Genomic DNA, 23,797 nt, shown 5'->3' with positions numbered 1-23,797 from the left:
TCACGACTTAGCTCATCTCTATTGTATAATGAATCTTCAACATGTGTTTTTCCCAGAAACACCTTTATTCGAAAATTTAATACAAAAAATACATTTTTCTTTCTTCTTATGTCTTATTTACAAATAAAACAACCTTTCGCAAGGTCGTCCCTTCAGAACAAAAAGAAAAAAAAACAAAAAAGGCAACATGTAAACACAATAAGATGCACAACATTAAACAAAAATACTATCAACAGCAAAAATCAACACATTTCTGTGCATTGCACAACAATTTTTTTCTTTTGGATCTCCCCTCAACTCTATTCAAAGTAGGCTTCTTTTCCATTGTCTGCTTCTTTTGTATACCAACCCAACAAGATAAAAGCATGAAATATTTATTAGCCATCAAGACTCTTTAACACCCACCACCTTTGTTGGATTTAAATTTCCAAGTGGTTTTCGTCTCTATTTATCTCTGTTGTGGATGCAGTATTTTACTTATTTTAAAATTCTTATAACACACATGAGAGCAGCCGCCCTCCGTGATAATGTACCTTTGCATAATAAAATATACTGTTCCCCACATTACTTTACTTTTCTTACACCTGCTAAGTTACATTATAGGGAGAAAAATTAAAATAGCAACGTCTTCATAAAATTGGGTCTTCTCTTCATGCTAATGTTATTTCTTCTATTGGCATAGTGATATGATAATAATTTCATGCCTGTGATAGTTTGTAATCAAAAGACCATAAACTTTTTTGTGAGTTGAGTGAGTTGTTTTTTTTTCGCAGATTTATTAATTTCTTCTATTGGATAATATACGTTTCGTGCGAATGATGTTGTTGGGTAACTGCACTTTATAGCCTTGTCTAGACTTTAAGGCTCTGTAACACTGGTCTAGTTTATATGTTATTGTGTTGTAGACATATCACAAAATGCAAATTAGGTTGCTTTTTAATTTGTATTCTTTGGAAACATCAATTTGCCTTATTTCGTTTCGATATTTTGAATTCGCCGTATGGTTTAAATGTCACTTTGCTTGAAAACGTCACTCTTCCAAGTTCTCGACACTTACCTAGATATGCAATGATAATGATTCTCAATAGAAACTTCAATTCGACGTATTTCTTTTCAAATTAACGTATCTTCTTGTTTGATATTGTGAACTTGCCGTATTTTTTTAATATCATTTTGATATTTTCTATGAAAATGTCACCCTTCCAAAAACTTGATACTTTAGAGGAACAATGATATCGCTTATCATGCATACTTCAATTCGCCGTGTTTATTTTCTAGCGTGATAACGCTTATGTAAAATGAAAGTAAAAATAGACTGGTTAAGAAAAATTAGGTAATACATTAACTGCATGTCTAGTATGTCAGTTTCAAAGCTTACTGTTTTTTTTTTTGTTGGCTTGTGATTAATTTGACATTTTAAATTCGCCGTAACTATTTTTTGTATAAAGTCAATTTCTCTTGTGCTTAAGTTTTATCGTTTTCCGCATTCTGAATGCTATCAAATTGCAGTTACAGTGCTGCCAAATAACAAACAAATTTTAAATTCGTCTTGAAAGGTATAATTTAATAAAAAGTCACACTTAATAACCTAACCTTAACCATTTCTGCTAACATCATGATTTCCTTCTGCACAAAAATTAAAACTCCATTATGATTTTAAGGCATTTATATTATACTCATTGTGCCAAAGACCTTTAACTGCACAACTTCATATTGTAGTAATTGTTTTGTGAAAAGTATATAATCCCCCAGAGCTGAAATTAGCATTAATGAACTCATATGAACCTCACTATTATTACTGTGAGTGAATTCTCATTCTACGCATGTCACATTAATTCTTTCATTGCTAATTACGGTTTTTTTTTGTTGTTCTTGTTACTTTTAATGGAGCCAAAAAAAAATAAAAACAACGACAAACCTCAGTTAACATCATGAAATAAATTCGTGTCATTGTACGGACGAAAAAATGATAATGACCCCAACTCAACTACCAGTGCCGTATATTAACAAAAATTAAAAAAAAAGAAAAGAGTAATGGAACGAGAGCTTACCATAAACCTAAATGAAGGTTCAACAAACAACATATTGCCCGTCCGACGACTATGGCGACGTGCAATGTACCACACTACCAGCAAAATATTTAGAAATAGTAAAGTTTGTAGTGCCCATGTTGTTTGCTGCTTTAAGAAACCTAGATACCTTTATGCGGGTGTTATAACCTATACGATACGTGTGTTCTATGGGTTTGTTTGTAAGCTTGTCCACTTTCTACCTCACCGCACCGCCGTCAAAAGATTATGATAAACTAATTAAATATAAACACGGCCAATGGAGTATAATAATATGTGCCTAAGACATGACACACAAAAAAAAATCTATTTCGAATCAAGCCCCGTTGCGTGGTAAAATAAACAGAACAACAAAAATAAGTTTCATACAAATTACCGTTATAATAGAGTGATATGAGTGGTGCACTTGGAAAGCAGAAAATAGTTTTGTTTTTTTTTTTTTTTTTTCTTTTTTAATTTTAAGGGGAGGCCTACATTAAGGTGAAACCAACATGTTTTTGTGAGTTCGTTTTGTAATTTTAACCTTGATTGCACTTGGAGAAACAATTATTATTTGAAACGAAATACAATAGAACCTCACTGTTTTTGTTATGGAAGAAAAATTATGAAAGTCTGGTACTTAATTAATTGGTGCTGTTTGTGTGTGTACTTAAAATCGATAGCTAATTTTATCGCAAGATAAGAGGGTTTGTTTTATGAAGGACGAGTGGTGTTTTTTTTTTTTTTTTTGTACTAAAACAGAATCGGAAATTGATAAAGAATATTGTTTAAATAAATTTAAAACTTGATAAATGTAAATATTACTTCACATGACAAATCAATGCATTTAAAAAAACTAAACAAAATTTTGACAGATGTCAAAATATTTATCTAGATGTTGCGAACTTTGAATGAACTGCGTTTTAAAGTTCAAAATATGAATTGTTAATAAGACATAACTTATTTAATACTTTCGCACAAGCCTTTCTATCTGTTGACAAATGATAAATAAAAAAAAAAAAGATTGTGTGTACACATCATGTACACGCCATTGAAGTTATACTTCTCAATCGAGTTCAAGTTCAAGTTCTTAAAACAACAACAAGATTTAGTAGTTTCAGTAATAATAATGCTCATGAAGTAGTAGGGTTAAATGCACATGTATAGTAGCTGGGTTAATATAAGTAAATGTCATTCTGACATATGTCAAAAAATAGTTGTTTTTTTTTTCAATGATAAAACGCCAGAAAAGAAGTATAACTTCAAAATGTACAATAACACATGAACGGAATTACTGTGTTCGCTTCTTAGAATAATGATGAACACCTGATGTGTAGAAAGTAGATTTTCCATGATGTAAAACATGTTTTTATCTTCAAATGACAATAGTAGTACGAGTAGAGTTATACAACTAAATGTACGTATTCACGCGAAAATACAATTTTTCTTGAACCAATGTCAATTTCAGCGACTATATGCTTCAATCAATTTTCGTATACAAAAAATTAACTGAAAACTAAGCTTGAGAATGATGTGACGAACAATTATTTAGTCCATCTCTATAAACTACCCAACCCCTGCGTTTTTTTTTTTTTTATTTTCTTGTTTGACATTTTGATTTATTTTGACAAGAATGTGTAAATATCCATCAATTGCAACAGCATTCTCTGTTTTCATTTTGATTAATTCTAAATTTACACAGCTTGTCTGTGTCTGTCTCTTTTATGCTATTAACTATTTTACAGTTATGTGTATTTAGCCTAATTGTCATCTCTTAATGTAATCATCTGTTCGAAATACATAGTTGATAAGTCTGTAACACAAATATTTACTCTACTGTCAAATTACAAAAAAAAAAAAAATACAAACAAACTGGATTGAGCAATTAGCAAATGTTTTTATCAATACAGTGTTTTCTCCTTACATGGAGATATTATGTGAGTGTCATTTATGTATATTGGAGCGAAAGAAATATTTGACAGTTGAGGCAATTTATACTTTTAGCTGCTGGGTAATGTCAATATACTCAGTTACTATTGTCTTAATTAGAATCCAGGCTTAATTTATTTTTTTTTTATCTAAGGTTAGCTACCTGAAGTGACAGTTGATTCAGCAAGATAAGCGAACACAGATAAAAATACGGTATGCAACATTGGTAAGATGATGATACCTTTTTGAACCATGCATTGCACCTTATCTGTCAAAACAAACAGTCCTAGGAGACTGCAATTTTTTATAAATCATTTGATGAACTGTCATGAATTTATAACAGTGAAAGTTAAAAATTACATTTAATAATAAATTTATGTACCTATATTTTTCTAAGAATGCAAAACCCATATCGCAAGTAGAAAATTCATGAGAGCTTAATTAAAGAACAAACAGCGACCACAAAAATTACAAAACATTAGTATTCCATTCTTGTCTTGTTCATTCATCCGGTCAAGGGGACGTTTAAAATAAACCCCTTTTTCATCATAATACGTGGGGTTTCCTTTATAAATAATATATAGATATTTAGATAGGTGGGAGTACAAACTGTTGGGTGTTTGACAGTTGACACTAAATGGCATATTCGTTTTGTTTATGATGGCCCCCATTTTCTTATTGAAAGAAAGAAAGAAAAAATGGAAAGTAAAAACACACCAGAAACTGTCTGATTGCTGCGTTAAAATTGAAACATGATATATGATTGGGGAAAGCTAGATATTTTTTTGTTTCAAGTATGTTAACATTTGGGATTGATTCAACCCTAAGTTTTCTTCTAAAACACTTCCAGACAACAAAGACATTGAAACTCGTTAGTGGTTTTGTTTTGTGTTTATACGAATTAATAGAATTACAAATGGTTTAAGTTAATTTTTTTGAAAGGAAGTGTATGGAAGAACTCTTTACTTTTGGGGAAAGCGGAGCTTAAAATGCATTTGATGTAAATATTGTTTGACATATATTAATGCAGGCATATAGTATTATTTGCAGTGTGATCGGGATATAATGACAGGTGTCATACTTAGCTGTCAACAAAATGACATACATATCCTATCGATCATAACAGTAGTTAGATATTTTCCAACTCAAGCTGTCATTTTGAGTTATCAGGGATGTTAAACAAAAGTTATAACATGTCCTAAACTGGTGAATTTGAAGAAAAAATCCAGAAGGGGTATAAGACACTAATCGATTGTAGTTGAACGACAGTGAGGAAACTGTTATACATATAATTCGTTTATATGCTACTGGCCCTTTGCTTTGCTCCGCGAGAAATCTCTAACATTAACCACAATAACCTACAAATTAAATTTCTTTCATCTTTAACCTCAAATAAAAATTTCTCTCATTATTGCCATTTGATGCCAAATGAAGGCATATTTTACCTACTATTCCCATGCATCAATCAGAGCCTAAGAAATCAACCTTTAAGCCCTGTTTATGATCCATTATACCGTTAAGCCTACGTTCTCAATGATTTCTAATGTACCGCAGGATCATTTGTCTCTCTTTACACCACAAAAGTTATCGATAAAAAAGAAGAAGAAAAAAAGAAAGAATCCGTTGTCATACCTACGACCATCGAACGGGAGCCTCAGATAACTTGAAACAGAACCTTGGAACCACAACAACGCATCGGCAAGCTATCGATGATTTTTATCTTTTGCCAATTTCATGGAAAGATTTCAATTTGAAAAGCCGCCACATTTTATTTTTTTTTTGCGTGCAGAAACATAGACGCGTTAACGACAACACGACGACGACAATCATGCACGGAGAGAGTATATCTTTCTCCTATACGACCAAACGACCGATAGACCCATCGACCAATCTTACTTAGTGAGCCTCCGCGGCGCTGGCGGCGCTTCAATTGCCACCAACATCAGCATAAAGCCGTGGTGGTGGCTTCGGGCGCGGTAACGGCGACAACAACTACCACAGATGACAAGGAGGATACGCGCAGACGACAAAGCCAACAGCAGCTACAGCAGCGCCTCTATATAGAGATATCCATTTACCATGGCAGCATATAGTATTATTAGATTTACCTATATTTGGTTGCCTTTGCTATGAAGTTTTGCGTATTTTTAGCGTTTTCCAAGCTATCTCTCGCGCGTTGCCGCGCGCCGGCCGTACGTACATGTACTTTGTTCTTCTTTTATCTCTGGTCGACTGCTTTGGCAGTCCCATAAACAGCAATTCCAGTTGCTTTGCATGTGAACGTGAACGTGAGACGAATGCTAAGATTGGCCATCCCTACGCGATTTATTCATGGTCCGGATGCACGCGCCATGATGAAAGCCTCCAGATTTTCGGACTTCCTTTTTGGCAATCCGATATGCAGTGCATTTGACAGCTGAGACACAATGGGCGGACCACAATCGTCGTCGACCTACCGATAATGTAGCGACATGGCAACAACACTTTATGTCTATCGGTGGCGATGCGGCTGTTGGTGGTGGTGGTGAACGGTGTTGCACATAAAATCGTATAGTCTTGGCCAACATTTGTGTATCTAAATCTGTGACGTCACAAAGTGATTTCTCGCTATAAGAATCAGCAGCAGCAGCCGCCACCTGTTTGTCCACTTCCCTCCATTTCGGGAAAGAAAAAGAAAGACTATCCGTAGAAAGATATTTACATTGGCAAAACTAATGGTTCGCTTCCGGCAGACCAAAACCAAACAACAGCAAAACGCACTTCAGAACTAGTTTGTGTATTGTTGGGGTCGGCCTTTTCGGAATGAGCTATTAATGGACGATTCCATCACCATCAGAGGCAAATCAATATGTATCTAGAACAGAACATCGATCGAAGAAGGTGTTAAATCAGTAGGAGTTGGACGCCGCCATCGACATTGCAGTCGTTCGTCGCCGTGCTGTTTGCCGTTTTGCCGGCCGGCTAACTGATCTGTCTGTTTGAAGATGCAAACATGTATAATATGAGGAGCATGACGGAAGAGAAATTTAGCTCGAGCGCATTTGTGTTTGAATATACATAGAAAAGGAGTTTATGAGTAATTTTTTCCGGCATTGTCGCTGCCGTGTAAATGGATTAAGTTATTAAACAAGGTACCTATATGCGCTATGATGTTTGGCTGAGCGTAAACAATAGTGGTCGAAGGATAGAGCCTTGAAGATGGCTATATTTAGAATTGATCTTTTAGATTTGATTGAGTGACAAGTGGTTTAAAGAAGAATGATGGTTAACAGTTTGAACTTATATCCTGATGCATCTAATAGCAACTAGTAGAGAAAAATGTTATTTTATGGAAGTAATGTTTTTTGTATAACAGTATAACAGTGAAACTGCTTCTCTTTCTTTTTCTTCTAAAGCAAATTTCCATTGAGTTCAAGCAGTTATTATGCAGATTGTATTTTTAAGCAAAAGCCGGATGAACATTAAATGACAGTTTCATCAACAAGTGTCTTTTTGACAGATTGTTGTGATGTTTATAAAGCCCTTTACACCAAAATGATATCAGCCTCTGTCTTCCTACAAAATATTATCATCATTATGGTTTGCACTTAGAACTTATATCCTGATCCAAGCAGAGCAAGATGTCACTGTGTGCAATTAAAGTTGTTTGTACAACAAAGTATAACAGTGAAACTGCTCCTCTTACTTTTTCCTTTCATCAACAAGTGTCATTTTGACAGATTGTTGTGATCTTTTCAAAGCTTGTGTCACACCAGGTTAATCCCAGTTCTTGCCTTCTCCCAAAATGTTAGCATCATTATGTCAAATCCACGTAAAACTGTCAACTGTCAAAAAAAAAAAAAAAACTGATTTCGCCAATGTGCTATTGCACTACAATTTGCTTATAAAACAGGTATTGTAGGTATGTAAGTAATGTGGTCAAAGATTTTACTTTGACATTTGTCAATAAATTTTAAAACTGGGCTACAAATGGGCTAAAAATAGTTCCAACATCTAACCAACATCTTTAACACACCCAGAATGTGCCCATATGTATATGTACATATCTACAGAGTGTATATGATTACCTAGCCTAAGTCAGATTGATTCTTGGAATTTTCTAAACGAAAACTATTTGCATTATGATTCTTGACTGTTCGTGTTCAATGTCAACAGTGGCCTTTTACTCTGCTTGTGCCTTAGTAATGCAAAACCCGCAACTTTAAGTAATGCATTATAAAAAGTTTGTCACGACATCAAAACAAAAATAAAAATTTATAAAAAAGAAACATATACGTTCTCCCTGTACCTCATTCCTTGTGGCCCCAAAGTAATTTCATTTCAGGGCATATCCGTTGTCGTCTTTTTCTTCTTTTTTTTTTAATTTTTTTTTTAGCTCACTGGTTGACTTGACTTAACTGGCCGCAAAATAGTTAAAGGTGCGAAAATGTTGCCTGGAAACACAATGTTATTGTTAAGAAATTCGCTTGCTGGTCGGCTTGCGCTGCGTTGTTGTTCTGCCCGCCCGCTTAAGCCGTCCTTTGAATTGTGTACTCTGATACTTTATCTTGCAACACTCTCTGGGTCTGTTATTGTGGTTTGGTTTATTGCACATGTCATAGGGGCACGGCTAGTTGTTGTGTACTTTGTGCTGTGCTGTGCTAAGACACAGCACAGAGAGCACAGTATCTTGCTTCATGTCCATTATATTATTGATTATTTCGTGCGGGCCTGAGTTGCTGCCCATTTGTTGTACTCAAATGAGACAGTGACGTATGGCGTACAGAGTGTTGATAAGAAGTTCCATGGAGTCTCAGATAGAATTTCATGTTACGGACTGTAAGTCCGCCAATTGGGAGTGGCATTTTATGATTTTTTTTTTTTGTTTTCTTCCACCCTATAATTAATAATTATAAATCGCTCAGAGATGAATGTAGATTTTTTTTATTTTCGTTTCTGGAGACATGTTTTGTTGGAGGACAGGAGTTGACTTGACTATTCAGTTGATCAACACTGGTACTAGTAGATCACAACTTCATTTGACAACTAAGTGACATTTTATCCCGCTCTCCGATGATGATTAATTGTGGCAATTTATTATTCTCTTCTTTTAAAGACTTGGATTGTTTTTAACCTTGAAAAAGTATTTCTTTATAAAAAAAAAAAGAATCTTTATTAATTTTCTGTTTTGCTTTTATGCTTCATAAATTTTCGCATAAACAAAATGTATTTATTTCAAAATAAAATTCCGCGCAAACTCACGCTGAGTGCGATGATTGTTTTGATGATGGTTGAAAAGGGTTTTAATGGTTTATTACCATTTATGGTTCAAAAATATAGTGGGTTTGGCTTTTAAGGACTTCCGTAAAAGTAAGCTGAAGTCATTTTATAATTGCGATGTTGAAGTTGAAGCTTTTTTGATTTATGTTCTGACATATGTTGTTGTGTCTTTTAAGGTGTGGACATATTTTTTTTTTTTAATAATTTTCAATTGAGTGATGAAATCAGCAAGTTTAATGAAGGACGACTTTGTCTACTTGGTTTGTGTTGTTTGTCAACAAAGAGTTGTGTCATTATTTTGTTTTTGTATATAAGTGACCTAACCTTTATAATACTTGTTTAAGTCATTTATTATGGTAAGTTTTTAATGACGAATTACTCAGTATTTAAATTACATTTGTTGTCATTGGGCCTAATATTCTGTAAGCTATGTCTATTAGCAAAATTCTTACATCTTATAATGTAGAATGTCAACGAAAAGTTGTAATATTATTCTTATAGAATGTTCCATGTCGACTTTATGTCAACGCTTTCTGTCAAAATAAGAAATATGTTTTTTTGACATCTGCGTCGTAGTTCCTAGCTGTCAAAATAGTTCTTGTCTGTAAAAATAACAAATACAACACACTTTATAATATATTAACCAGATATTGTCGTCCAAAAATCAACCTAGAGAGTCTACTTTCAACAAGAATAAATTAGATTGCGTTATTTGGCTAAGATGTTAAAGGGTCTTATATTAGCATAAGCCTTTTGCCTAATCCCTTCGATTTGCCAGTTTCAACCCGTTAAAATGCCAGGTTCGCCTGTTGCTTTGCATAATTCATCCGTTTATTTAACGGGTCCTCCCGTTGATTTGCCAGTTTTACCTTTTTAATTGCCGAATTCGAAAACCTAGTTCGAAAAAATCTAATAAAATTTTCGAATCAGTCAAAGTCAAAAGTGACAACTTCGAATTTGATGAAAATGACAGACGCAAAGTCGACAAGTTTTACAACATAGATGTATCCAAATACAAAATATTTCCTTAAAAAAAATCTAAGTTGACTTCTCCTTCTGTGACAGCTGGTCATGCCGAGCTTTCAAAAATTCTGAAATTTTGACATATGTACATATGTAGATATATTGAAAATTCAACTTTTCTCGCTACTGAAAAGTAAAGGCAGCTTCATCCTTAAATTATGTGTGTTAAATAAAATAAATTCCCATTGCCCATGAAATTCAATTCAATCTTGACATTCATGATGAAAATTCACAATATTCATGATCATATAAACTAAAGAAGAAAAAAAAAAAATTACCCCAAGTGTCAAGTCCTTGGCCAATTCTACAGAATTTCTTTCATTCTCTATCTTTGTAATCGTAAACACTACTTTTAGTGCATATTTCTTACAAAAAAATAACAAGACTATAAACAATAAAATCCACATACATAAATCATTTTGCACATACAATCGTAAATTTAATGAGAGAAGAGAATGGTTTTTGTGAAGATCACACTCTTGAACGTCTTACTGCCGGACCATTCCCACGCATGAGGGGTCATTAAATCACATACATAGCTATATTATAAAAAAAATAAAATAAAGAGAATCACAAAAAGCAATAACTACTATATACAAAGGCAAAAGGAAGTAAATTTGTGGTCTGTTTGTTTCATGATGATGCAGATTACATACAAAATTCTCAAGTGTTTTCAAAGAGCTCTTGCGATGGAGGCGAATTGGAAACTATAAAGGTTAAAAGAGGGCGAATATTTTAGGAGACTCAACGGAAAATTCGTATTGGATTGATTATTTGGTCGTTTTTAAAATAAAGGCAGAACAATAAATTAATGGAAGGTGGCAAACGCTATCTTCCGACAGGGTGCGCATAGGCTACCAGTAGCGATTGACTTGACAACCAGGTTGATGTGAACTCTGCTTAAGTTGATACTGGGAATTTGTTTCATCCGAACATTTTCAAAAAAACCTTTCTCCCGTAAAAATGTAGCATAAAACACAGTTTGACAGGACCAAACGTACTTGCCAGCTGTCAAATATTGAATGCAAATGTCACATTTTTCCTTTTCCTGAATTTGTTACTGGGTTTAAAATCTTCTGATAAAACCTTATAACACTTTGTTAAATCTGTTCTAGGCTTCCCTTTTCCCATAAAATGTTATGCTTGCGGAAGCAAAGGGCAAATATGATTTAAAAAATGTGCTTTCAGTTACACCTAACGTCATAGTTTAAGCCTCTATTAAAAAAAAAACCTTATAAAATCAAGAAACAAATCAAATTCAAACAACTTCATGTGTTGTCTCGTTATAGTAAATCAACTCTTGTTTTTTTTTTCTGTTTGCATTTTTGAAGACGTCTTCCGCCATATACAAGTTGTTGGAACGGAAAATCACATCGCATAACCGACATAATTACGACCAATATGGAGTGGAGACCCTCGCCCGTTCATGATGATAATCACATTTTCCCATATTAACGTCGAAAAAATAACAAAAAAAAAAACTAACAGACCAACAAAAAAAAAGTAATAGTTCTGTGGTGCTCCCTGAGATCAGGCGCACACATTACATGCATTTCATTCATTTATTCGGTTGCCGCAAGTATAGTATCTTTTGCGCACAAATTGCGCCAGTCAGCAGAGCCCACCACCAGAAAGTTTTTTTGTAACGTCTCTCCCATGATGATGTCTTCGCGCGGTGGCCGCGGCGACTGCTCGCTCTTCTTTTCTCCTCCTAACACAGTATTTTACTTATACGGTTTTCCAGAAGTAGCAACTAAAGTGCTTTGAACTATGAACTGTTTCCTCACTGATGGTGCTTCTGGTTGGATCGTTTGATGGTTCGTTTTGTTATTTGTTTGAAAGAATTGCATAACCTTTTCACTTTGAGCTCTTAAAAGTCGCGCTTTGCTAAATAGAGGGGAGACAAAACTATGTAGCATTCGAAAAAAAATAGCGGTAAGGAAAGCTGGATTGTTGGAAAAGTAGAAGAAGAAGAAGACGACCACGACGACACGGTTTAGTTTAAGTATAGTTGAGAGTATAGGTATACATATATATTCGCAATGTTGGTGGCAGCGCGACATGACGACAACGACAACGTGATCAGGAACAAACACAAATGCGCTTCCACCGCATACTCTTTTACTATATGCGCTCAAAAACTCCGGCCATGCTTGATGATAGTAGATTTTACAGTTGCACAGAAGACACATGTCCATTAGAGTAAATAGGTGTAGTCAATGTTGGGTATAGCAGGTTTTTGGCCATGGTAATGGCTCTCAATAAAATAAAGCAACGACGACAAAGACGCATGAAAGGATGATGGTTGGCAATGCTGAAAAAGGGTTGAAACTGGTTAGGCTAGCCATTTGAGTTACTTAAAATTCTTTATACATATGCAGAAAAAATACAAAAAGTTCGGTTGTGTGAGACTTTTTTGCAGTTTGTTTTTTTTTTGCGTCAAAATTTGCAATTTCATGTGAGAATATTTAAAAAAAAAACCGTTTCATGCTATTCTTGTATTAAAACAAATACTTTTAGTCATAACTCATAACATTGTGTGTGAACCTTTAGAAATTATTTGACAGATGAATTCGAAATTAGTGTCAAATTGACATTTTCCAAAAATATAAAAAATCCCCTCTTCAACTGAACTTTTCATTTTCAAAGGTTCTGATTGGTCTGATTGAACTGTCAATGAAAGTCAGAAGCCATCTTTATTTTTTGTCTGACAACCGATCAATTTGAACCTTTAAAAAAATGCTCTTGGAGATTCACGATGAGGGTCAATTAACTTGTCATACGCATCTAGCAGAATTAGTTGATCAGTTGGTCCAAATTAATCACCAATTTTGTTAGGTTAACTCTGAAGCAAGTCGACAGTCGAGATTAAAATAGAATTAAGCAACTTGCAGCAGTTTTCCCTACCTTTACTTATTTACTTACAAAAAAAAACAATTTTTGAAGTTTTTACTTCTTTTGGCGCATGTAATACACTAGTAAGACCTTGTTCTAGACAACTTTTGCTGACGCATGACGCATCCACTTGATTTTATAGGAATTATAAAAATGTTCGGTGACACTTTTTCAATCTACTGATAAGTGTAACCGCTCGTGTCTTAACGCTTCGGAAACAAAGACTCGCATGTTCCCAAAACACCGCTGCACCCCCGCACTTATGTATGATTCCTGTAGAATCAAATGGCTGGGTAATGCCTTAAAAAACGCATTTGTGCACCGGACCTAATGTCGTTTTCTATTGACTTTTGAGATTTTTGTGTAAAATTCTCAGATTTTCCACTGCAAATAGAATATGAAATCTAGTTTTGTAATTGGGTGCGAAATCTGTGCGTATAAAAAAAATAAAACAACAACAAATGTTTAGACAAATGTCAAACAGAGGAGTGTGTGTGAAAGTGCGTGTGTTTGTATGCGTGAATCTTGACAAAAATCCAGAATCAGATTCTTGAATCTCAGATTCATTTTTTTGTCATTTTTTTGAATCTCAGGACGCAAATAGATCATGAAATCTGAGATTTGTCCACTCATTCCTCCTCTTCACCCCCCCCCCTTTCAGCTGTCAAATTCACAAATCTCATTCTGAGATTCGTCAATAGAAAACGACATAAGTTTGACATTTGAGTAGCCATTTTGAATCTTATGTCCTTTTGACAGGTAAAAATTAGACGTGTTTGGCAAGTTTATTAGCCAGTATTAAAAAATTCTGTTTGTTTAACCATTCGGTTTTGTAAGCGTTCACACAAATAACTGATAAAGGAGTATAACTTTTAATGCACGTACGTTAGAACGTACATACATGGTAGAAGGCATATGTGTCAGAAAAAAAAGATCTTGATCTATTCAATAGATCCAGAATTAACTCAATAAATTTCCTGTAAAGTATATTTTCGCACTGAAAAACTCTTATCGAAACAACGAATGTTTATTCCCATTATAATACAATTCGCTAAACTCTCTCTTGCCAGTGAGCAGGAAAAAAATTTCATTTGGCTTAACTAGCATTGACCTTCTTAATAAATGTCAACTTTTTCTCCATTTATCAATTCAACAAGTAGTAATTTCTATTCTGATTATTTTTCTCAATTTTTTTTTTTTTTTGCTTCATTTGATCTTTATAGAGGCAAATTTGCTGCTGTACGTCGAGCCATTCACAAGAAATCCGGCGTGCATTTCGCTGCGAAATTTCTTAAACGCCGCCGCCGAGCTCAATCATCGGACAAGGAGATAAAGCATGAGATTGCTGTGTTAATGATGTGCGCGGGATCCGACAATATTGTCAAATTGAATGCCGTTCATGAGTCCAGATCAGATACGGCTCTACTATTGGAATTGTAAGTTGGAATACGAATACGATGATGGGTTTGCCACAACCAACCCATCATAATAATATTTTATTGGATAAATGTTTCATTTTTTTTTTAATTTTATCTAATAGAGCGACTGGAGGAGAGCTACAGACATTTCTGGACAATGAGGAATCTTTAACCGAGGCACAGACACGTATTTGTATGCGCGAAGTACTTAAGGCCCTTCAGTTCCTGCACAAACGTTCAATTGCACATTTGGATTTAAAGCCACAGAATATTTTGCTTACCGGTGAAAGGATCGAAGGTATGTTTGATTTTGTGTTCATAATATTTTGGAAATGGTTACCAACTGGGGTGAACTTCTAAGATAAAGAGAAAAATCTAAAATTAGTTTCTCAACAGTCAATTTCATCTGTCACTATAGTAGTTGAAAAATGTGGAAATTTGTTTTCTGGTTCTGTTTGCTTACCTTATTTAATTGGCATAAACTGTTATACGTAAAATGCAATTTCTTTAAAAAAGAAATAATTTTATATATGCGGATTTGTTTTAGAATTTTCAATTTCGGTCTAGATTTATGTACACATAAAGAATAATTAAATGTCAAAAATATCTTCTACAATCTTTCAATAATATTGTTCCTGGTCCATAATTGTATGACTTTCTGTTACAAAAATCTATAAATTCTTAAATTACATCGATGGATACTTTGATTTTTTTTTTTCGAAACTGAGCAACTTTGAGCAAATAGGGACAGCGTATTCTTTGAAGTGTTTCTGACTTTGTCGATATGATCTACGAATTGATAAATTTTTATAACACAGATGACGTTAAAAAAGTTATGTGATCATAATTAAATATGAACGACTTTCAGCTATTTAAAACTGAGCTACTTTGGGCAATTAGGGACAGCATGTTATCTGAAGTGCTTCGATTTCTTGTAAGTCGATTCTATCTTCGTTTAATTTTTAAAACTTTCGTTAAATTTCGTTAAAATCTTTTAGGTGTCTTATACATTAATGCATATTTTATAATTTGTGAAAGGAATGTAGTAGAGTAATCAAAAGTGACTTACAACACGCTTTGATGCGAATACTCGACACTAATTTCTCACTGCAACATCAATTTCAACATAAAATCTAAGTTGGCATCATTTGTATTCATATAATAATACCTTATACCACTATCAGTAATGCCAACATGGTAAAGTGTAAATGCGAATGGAAATTAAATGAGAACAGAGTATAAATCGGATTTGTCTCTGTCTTTCGTTGTCTTTAGAGACAATATAGCCACATAAATCATTCCAATCGGCGCACGAACTTTGACTCTACTATGCTAAGCTATACATGTACAAATATAGGTACGATCGCGGTTAGAAAACTGACTGGCAACTTAGAGAGTTGGCGGCATATCTTGTTGCTACTGGCATCCGAATGTAGTTTGTTTATGCTCTGTACTAATGCAGTGTAAATGGATGGATTTAGTAGTAGAGATGATAAATGCTCGATATCAAAGGCACAACAAGCAGGGAAAGTTCTGTGGCATGCCACAGCCATTGCGCCGCTGTCACTGGCAATGCTGCTGCTGTTGTTGCACTGCTTCGCTTGTGGCATTTGAGAAATTATTGTACACATAGATTTTTGTCAGATCAAGGTCATCGTGCGCAAGTTTGTTTAAGGAATATCAAATAAAGATATGTACTTCTTTGCGCTGACCCAATAGGCGCATAGTTAGCAGAGTGAAATATAGTTGAATCGGGAAAAAAGAGTAATTGTTGGCAAAAATCTTAAACACAAACAATCTTAATGCATTAGAGTTGAAATTTTTTTAAAGAATGATTGTTGGAAAGTTTGATTTTGTAACGCATTAGTTATAGGTAGTTACCTCCTTGGACAGACAAGAGACAAGCAATCGAATTCGTGGGAAAATATTGATTGTAATAGAAGAATGCGCATTGAGTTTTTACTTTGACGTACATTGTAATGTTCAATCACCCAAAAAAATAGGAAATAGGCAAATTTGAAATTTAAAGGCTATTTAAAGACTTGTTTTAAATTTATTTTTCTTTATTAATTTGTTTCAATTGAAAAATAATTTTAACAGTTCCTGTACTTGTTTTCAATGAGATAAGCAATTTTCGAACTCATCACAGTAGAGAATGATTTTTGTGAATGTTTGCTTTATTGTCCTAAAAAGTTGAAACAGAAAACCAAATACCTTACTATTTCCTGAAAACGCAGGTTCAAAAATGTTCAACTGTCATAAAAATTAGATGAAATTTCAAAACAAATAAAATGTTGGTAGCCAGTCCACTGTCTCTTGTTCTTTATTTGTGTTTAAATTGCAAGTAAGGTTTGACACTAGCTTGGTGAATATGAGGATTAAAATCTTATCTGCCATGGGGTGAGATAAAATTTTAATTAATTGGTTGTTTTTTTTACTTTTCTCAAGGTGTAGAAAATATGTATGTATTCGCTTTTGCTTTTTTAAGTTGCAAACATTTGTTTTGTAAAAGAAAAACGAAGTGGGCACCAATTCGCACAGCAAAAAGCTAAATTTGTTCCCACCTCGAAGTTAATGAAGAGTTAATCATTATAGAAATGTTAACCTAAAATTTTAACGCATCTGGATGAGTTCAACAGAAGCTACTTAAGCCTGAATACTGTATTTTTTGAGGCTCTGATTGGCTGGAAACAAATATCACCTAACTTTTTATGACGTCTGACCAAACAAAGCATCTAAAAATTCAGAACTTAAGTTCAGATGGTCTGCGCTGAAACCGACCATTGAAACGACCTTAGGTTATGATCGCTGATTCTGAAAAAAGAGTGTGTACAAACGTACACGCGATTGAAGTTATACTTCTCACTCATAGAAATTCACTTAGTAAGTTGATGCCATAGCAAAACTGTATTACAATTATGAACACTATATGTAGCTTCTTGCTAATCCCTATGACATTTCTTTTTAAAAAGTAAATTTTTTTGTATCCCAATGCCGCAAAAGAAGTATAACTCCAAAAATGTTTGTTAGGATACCCTTTAATTATGAGGTCTAGGAGAATAGCGGCCTTAATGTTCCTACCTGCCTTTTTCAAACTCTTCTTTACCCAATCATACCTTATGGTATTTTCTACTCATCTACCTTACCGACACGTCCTCCACTCCTCTTGGCTTGCAACAGAACGATTGGAAATGTCAAAACCGTTATTCGTATGAGACTGAGATGAGATGGTAGAGTTTACTCCCCACTTCATCCACCCTACGCGATAGTCGATATCGTCATCACAATATGCTCCACTGTTGATCTTAGATCTAAGATATTTGAGATTTCGCACTTGGGAAGCACTATTCCTTTCGAGTAAATGGTCCGAATAGGACCTGTGTCAGAAAATGGACAGCATAGTATTTTTCTCGCTAATGCGGTGTGTGTCTACTCTCCTCCGGAACGATCACCCATAAAACAAATGCTCCTTCTAAGAATATTGTATTTTCATTTATGATAACTCTATTATCACCAAAGAGTAAAATTCAAGCAGAAAGTCAAGATATAGAGAAAAGGGCTCTAGACTGGTAAATACACTCGCTGGTGCACACCAATTTTAATTGGGAACTCTTTGGTTTCATTTTACATGTTTTAATTGGCTCTTTCATATTCACGTAGATTTCTACAACCCCTCGTTGCGTCAGGGGAACCCATATTAGATCACGTAGGTGACTATCGAATACCTGTTCGAAATCAACTAGCACAATATGCAAATCCCTCGAGGAATCACGATGTTTTTTCATTCTGATTCTAATATTCTGTATAGCAATTATGGTTGATTTGCCCGAAACGTTCCTCTTTTTCAAAAACTCAGAGGGTTTTTCATCTGGACCAGACGCCTGGACGAATCGCTTTTCTTTTTTTGAAATTTTTCACCGCCACACTAACTTCTTCGACTATGAAGTCGGCTACTCCTTCCAAATTAGGTTTAGCTGTTGAAAAGTACATATATCCTGGTCATTCCACATTGGTTCACACATTTTTTTTTATAAATTTCAAAAACATGCGAAGAAACGCTATCATTTGTTTGTTTGTTAACAATAAATTAATATTTTGTTTTTTGATTTTTCTTTTGCAGATGGCTTAAAACTATGTGACTTTGGAATATCACGTGTTGTAGCAAATGGCAGTAATGTTCGTGAAATACTTGGCACCCCAGATTATGTGGCACCCGAAGTACTACAATACGAACCATTATCCCTGCAAACAGACATCTGGTCTGTTGGTGTCCTAACTTATGTTCTTCTATCGGGTTTCTCGCCATTTGGTGGTGATACCAAACAAGAAACCTTCCTTAACATATCACAATGTGCCCTAACGTTTCCAGAGAAACTCTTTAAAGGGTTATCAGTGCATGCTACTGATTTTATAAGACGAGCATTGCGCATCAAACCAAAGTGAGTTACAAAAGCTCTTATCTCTGGGAAACTTGTAATAACAATTTTTTCTTTTTTTAAAATTATAGTGACCGCATGACAGCATCAGGATGTCTGGAACACATTTGGTTGCGTGACGAAATGTCTGTCGATAGAAAGATCCTCAACATATCCAAAGCACACGATGACCTGTCATCGAATGGTGGCGGTGGTAGCGGTGGCAGTGGTCATTCCGATTACGACGAAGAAGATGACGATGAGAATAGCACTAGCAGCAGCAGCAGTGAAAGTAGCAGCAATCAGGGACGAAATGGCATGACCAATGGCACTAAAAAGATGATGCACAATGGTGCAACCATTCGAAATGGTCACACAACTTCCAATTGTTCCATCATCTGTTCATTGTCTAAACAACAACAACAACATAATGGCTTCCAGCAACTAAATCACGAACTGATGCCATCCTCCCGCCGTCATTCTTCCGATGCCAACAAAGAGAACACTTTTTTACGGAAGCCCACATCGATGAGCGGCGGCACTAGCAACGGCAGCAGCAGCACAACGACAAACAACTCTTCTTCCATATCCTCAAAATTGAATAGTAGCAGTGGACCTGCCGCTATCAATCCCATCCATCAGCAACAGCTGCAATTAACCACGACAAATGGCTCAGCAACGACTCCTTGTTTATTCCCAGATGCGCCAACTACACCAAAAGTTATCCGCAAAGCTCCGACCTCAGAGTCATCACCCACCAGTGTCAAGGCCTTGGTTAAGAAGTTCCAGCTGGAAAGCAACAGCACTAACCAACAACAGCCCTTGGCAGCTCCAACTTTACTCTTAAAAGAAGCACATCACAATAACAACAACAACAGTGATAGAAAATCTAATGGTTATATGAGCCATCATCATCATCATAACCACCATCACCAATATAATATGAGTACATCATCCTCCAAGTACCATATTCATAATAATAGCAGTAGTAATCGTAAAAGCAATGGAACAACAACAACGACACAACTGAAATCAGCGACAGATGCCATTACCACCGGTGTCATTTGTACAAATGGCGGACAGTCAACAGTGGTAACAACAGTGTCGTCAGAAGCGGCGGCGACGAGCTCCTCTAGCATGAACAACCCATCACCGTCTTCGTCAGCAGCATTGGTCACTAGCAACAGTGGCACCTACAAAACAAGTTGTGTATTCTGCTTGACATGCAGCGGTCCCGGATGCCGGCATTCGGGCACATCCGTTGCCAATAAGACCACAACGAACAGCATCGGGCTGGATCAGGGTATCATCTGTTAGCTAAGGGCCAGCAGGGCCCGAAGAAACGCCAAAAGTTTCTTCCATAGATTTCTATGCTGCATGTAATATTAACTATAAAATTGTTAGATGCGCAGATTTATTATTATTTTTTTTTTTCGTTTTTAATTTTAATTAAAAAAAAATATTTTCTGTTTTTTTTTTCGTATATAAATATATATAGTTTATTTTTATAATTTAATTTAATAAAAAAATATATATAAATATAAAAAAAAAATGAAAACCGTTAGGTAATTAAGAACCTAGGTGTGTAAGCATATCGAATAGAAAATATATTAAAAGAAAAAAAAATAGAAAACTAAATAAAAAAATGCACCGCTTATTAAATGCGCATACAAGTCAGATTAAATAAAAAAAATATATATATATTGATGATGCAGAAAAAAGAGAAACAGACAAATAAATAAAAAAGAAAAAAAAGTATAAAAAAGAAGACGACGAAGGCAGCTGAGATGAAAAAGAAGAGAAAATTAAGAAAAAAAATATGTACCGGGCGCCATTTATATAAGAACCCGCTGCTTTAAGTATAATTTTTATTTTCTAAATAATTTATTAAAAAAATGGTGAATATATTTAAAATAAAAATATATTTCTATATTATTTTTTCCACCAAAACAAAAATGGAATATAATTAAAAAAAATACTTAAATTATAAAAAAAAAAACTAAAAAACCTTAAAAAAATAAAATCCATTGTATAAACAAAAAGAAATAGATATTAAAAATAAAAAGAAAGAAAAATAAGGAGTGTTCTCTTCTGAAAATACGCACATTAATTTTCGCAAATTTAAAAAAACAAATTAAAAATATTATTCATTAAATTTTTGTTTAATTTTTTGCTTATTATTATTATTATTATTTTTTTTATTAATTTTTATAAATAAATAAAAATATGATGAATTTTGTTTCATAATGTTAAAGAAAAAGAAAAAAACTTTTTAAAAAAGACACGTTTTTTTTTAATTATTATTTATTATTTTTTGAAAAAAAAAACATTATTGTTTTCTTGTTTTACTTTAATACTTGAAAAAAAAAAAATAATAGAATGAAGGTGAAAGATGAAGAGAGACATTTATTGTGGATGAAGATGAAAAGAAGAAGACAGAAAGAAAAAAAAATTGAAGAAGAAGAAGAAACACGGTTGTCGTATTATGTAGTTAAACAAATTCTATAATATAAACAAACAAAACAAAAACAAAAATATTTAAACTTATTTTGATTTATAGCTTAAATAAAAATGAAAAATTAAAAAAAATAAATAAAACAAAACAAAAAAATAATTGTTCTTTATTGCTTATTCTAAATAAGAAGAAAAATATGATGGAATAGAGGAGAATATCATCATCAATGATGAAAAAGATGAAGTAAAAAGTTAAACTAGAATTGTGTAGAATGGTTCATTAAATTGTAAATTAGAATTGTTGTTAATTCAAAAAAGAAAAAAAAAAAAATAATTGGAAAAATTTGATTAGAAAAAAAAAAATAATACGAGTATAGAAAATTATGGCAGTGTTGTTGTTGAAAAACAAATTATTTAAATATTTAAAAGAAAAATAGAATGAGAATGGAATTTAATGTGCTAATTGTATATCTTTCCCAGTTAATGGGTCTTAAAAAAAAAAATTCAAATTATTTTTTTTTATCATTCTGTTCTGATAGCGCATGAGTTGAAAATTTTACCTTTTTGGTTTTTCTTTTTGTTTTTTAACAATACTTCAAGCTTCGGCTTTCACTTACACCTACAATAATTTATCTACCACACTGAACTAAATTTGAAAAAAAATATTAGCTTTCAAATAAACAAACAACATAATGCCACTTCAAAGCTCATTTGATGCATTCTTTTATATTGAACCCTGTCGTGAATCTTCCAATTAATCTAGATTCAGTCATTCCATCGTGAATCACTTTCAAAAATAATTTTTAAGGAACACAAAATCCTATAAAACCGTACAAATAAATTCAGAGCGAAAGGACCATTTACGTTCCCTCGTTTCGCTTCAGCTGCGTAGTAGGCTTTAATAAACTACCCCTGATGAAGTCGAGAAATAACGACGAAAAATATGAAAAAAAATCAAGTTTTATTTGGAAGTCTAAAAAGCCCGGCTAACAAACAGCCCTATTCTTGTATTCGATTCACGTGAATCGAAGGATTCCCTTTCTTAATGATGTCTAATTGGCTTTGAAAAACTTCTAACTTTCGATAGCAAAGTGTTGTTCCCGTCTGTTTTAGAAATTTAAAGAAAAAAATTGTCTAGATTTAATTTTAACCACCTTTTTTTAGGGCTGAAAAACATTTATAGCTCAAATAACTGGTCTTAGTATCATTAATTCAAAAAACATTTAAGTGCAAATTGTTTTTAATAATGAAGGGTATGTTAACAATCTTGCCCTGGCAAACAATTTTCGTCAATATGAGATATGAACTTATAGTGCGGAGGATAGCGACAGTTTTTACAAAGTTATATATGAACAATAATATTTTCAATAAGAGTGTAAGGAAGAAGTCTAGCAATGGGGATGATCTAACGCAACTCAGGCAGTGAGGGTTAAGAATATTTTGTAACACATAGTAAATGTCTTAGATGCACACAGCCTGTCAATTAAACATTTTTTTTTTGAGTCAAGGGCCATCCTAACGGTGATCTAAGGGTTCTGAAGGACTCTTTCAGGCCGAACTACGTTTTTGAATGACATTTTTTTTTTAGGTATAAGAACATTGAGTGTAACGATCGATTTTCTAATGCTTAGATGCGTAATGTTGCGAGCCGAAAGGCGCTTTGTATTTGAAAATAAAATAATGGCAAGATACAGTTTTTTTTTGGCAAATAAAAGAAAAAAACAAAAGTCATTAGAACGAATGAACATTTTTCAAATAAAAAAAAAGTTACTCATACGTCACAGTGAACCAAATCTAAAACAATAATTTATGACCATTCGCTGATTGAAATTTTAGATATAGAGCAATATAAATTCTTATACACAACTGGTGCTTGAAAATTCGAAACCAAATATTGTTATTTGGTTTGGTTAGCATGAGTGCTAACTTTGACCACAAGTGTTTCAGGTAAGCTAAATAAGATAGTTTGGATTTAAAAATAAATTGAACTCCTGATAACTTTTTTCTTCAAAAAACATAACACAAAAATGATAAATTTGTATACCAAGAAAAAAAAAAACCAAATCAACAGAGACATAAATTTAATGGCTTTAAATTTCGTCTTAGTAATTCCTTAGTGCTTGAAAAAATCATTTTGAAGTGTTTAATAAGTTATTTGGTTAGTATGGGAGCTAAAATTTATTTCGACCTAAGTACTAGGCTGTAATCTGAAAATACAAATCTTCCTTATACTAAGACCATCATCATCATCAGGTGTCACTGCACTATTTTTTAGAAGTACAATTAACAGAAAGTAAAAGGAGACTAGACTAACATACTAATAAAGGATCCATTTCTGGAAAACACCCACAAATTG

The 23,797-nt window shown here is 33.7% G+C and overlaps 1 protein-coding gene across 2 annotated transcripts in view; it reads left to right on the top strand.

Moving 5' to 3' along the window:
* Nucleotides 1–21,101, top strand: part of LOC129911375 (death-associated protein kinase related) — a 123,946-nt gene extending 102,845 nt beyond the window's left edge. For both annotated transcript variants that reach the window (XM_055989160.1, XM_055989159.1), the window contains 4 exons: nt 14,378–14,590; nt 14,695–14,870; nt 18,693–19,011; nt 19,080–21,101. In XM_055989160.1, coding sequence (XP_055845135.1) covers nt 14,378–14,590; nt 14,695–14,870; nt 18,693–19,011; nt 19,080–20,304 — 1,933 coding nt within the window. In that variant the 3' untranslated portion in view covers nt 20,305–21,101. The remainder of the gene's footprint in view (nt 1–14,377; nt 14,591–14,694; nt 14,871–18,692; nt 19,012–19,079) is intronic.
* The last annotated feature ends 2,696 nt before the right edge of the window (nt 21,102–23,797 follow it).

Source organism: Episyrphus balteatus, chromosome 2 (genome assembly GCF_945859705.1).
Source record: "Episyrphus balteatus chromosome 2, idEpiBalt1.1, whole genome shotgun sequence".
Taxonomy (NCBI): Eukaryota; Metazoa; Arthropoda; class Insecta; order Diptera; family Syrphidae; genus Episyrphus; species Episyrphus balteatus.
Note: the sequence above shows the minus strand (reverse complement) of the source record. Positions and strands in the feature narration are given on the sequence as shown.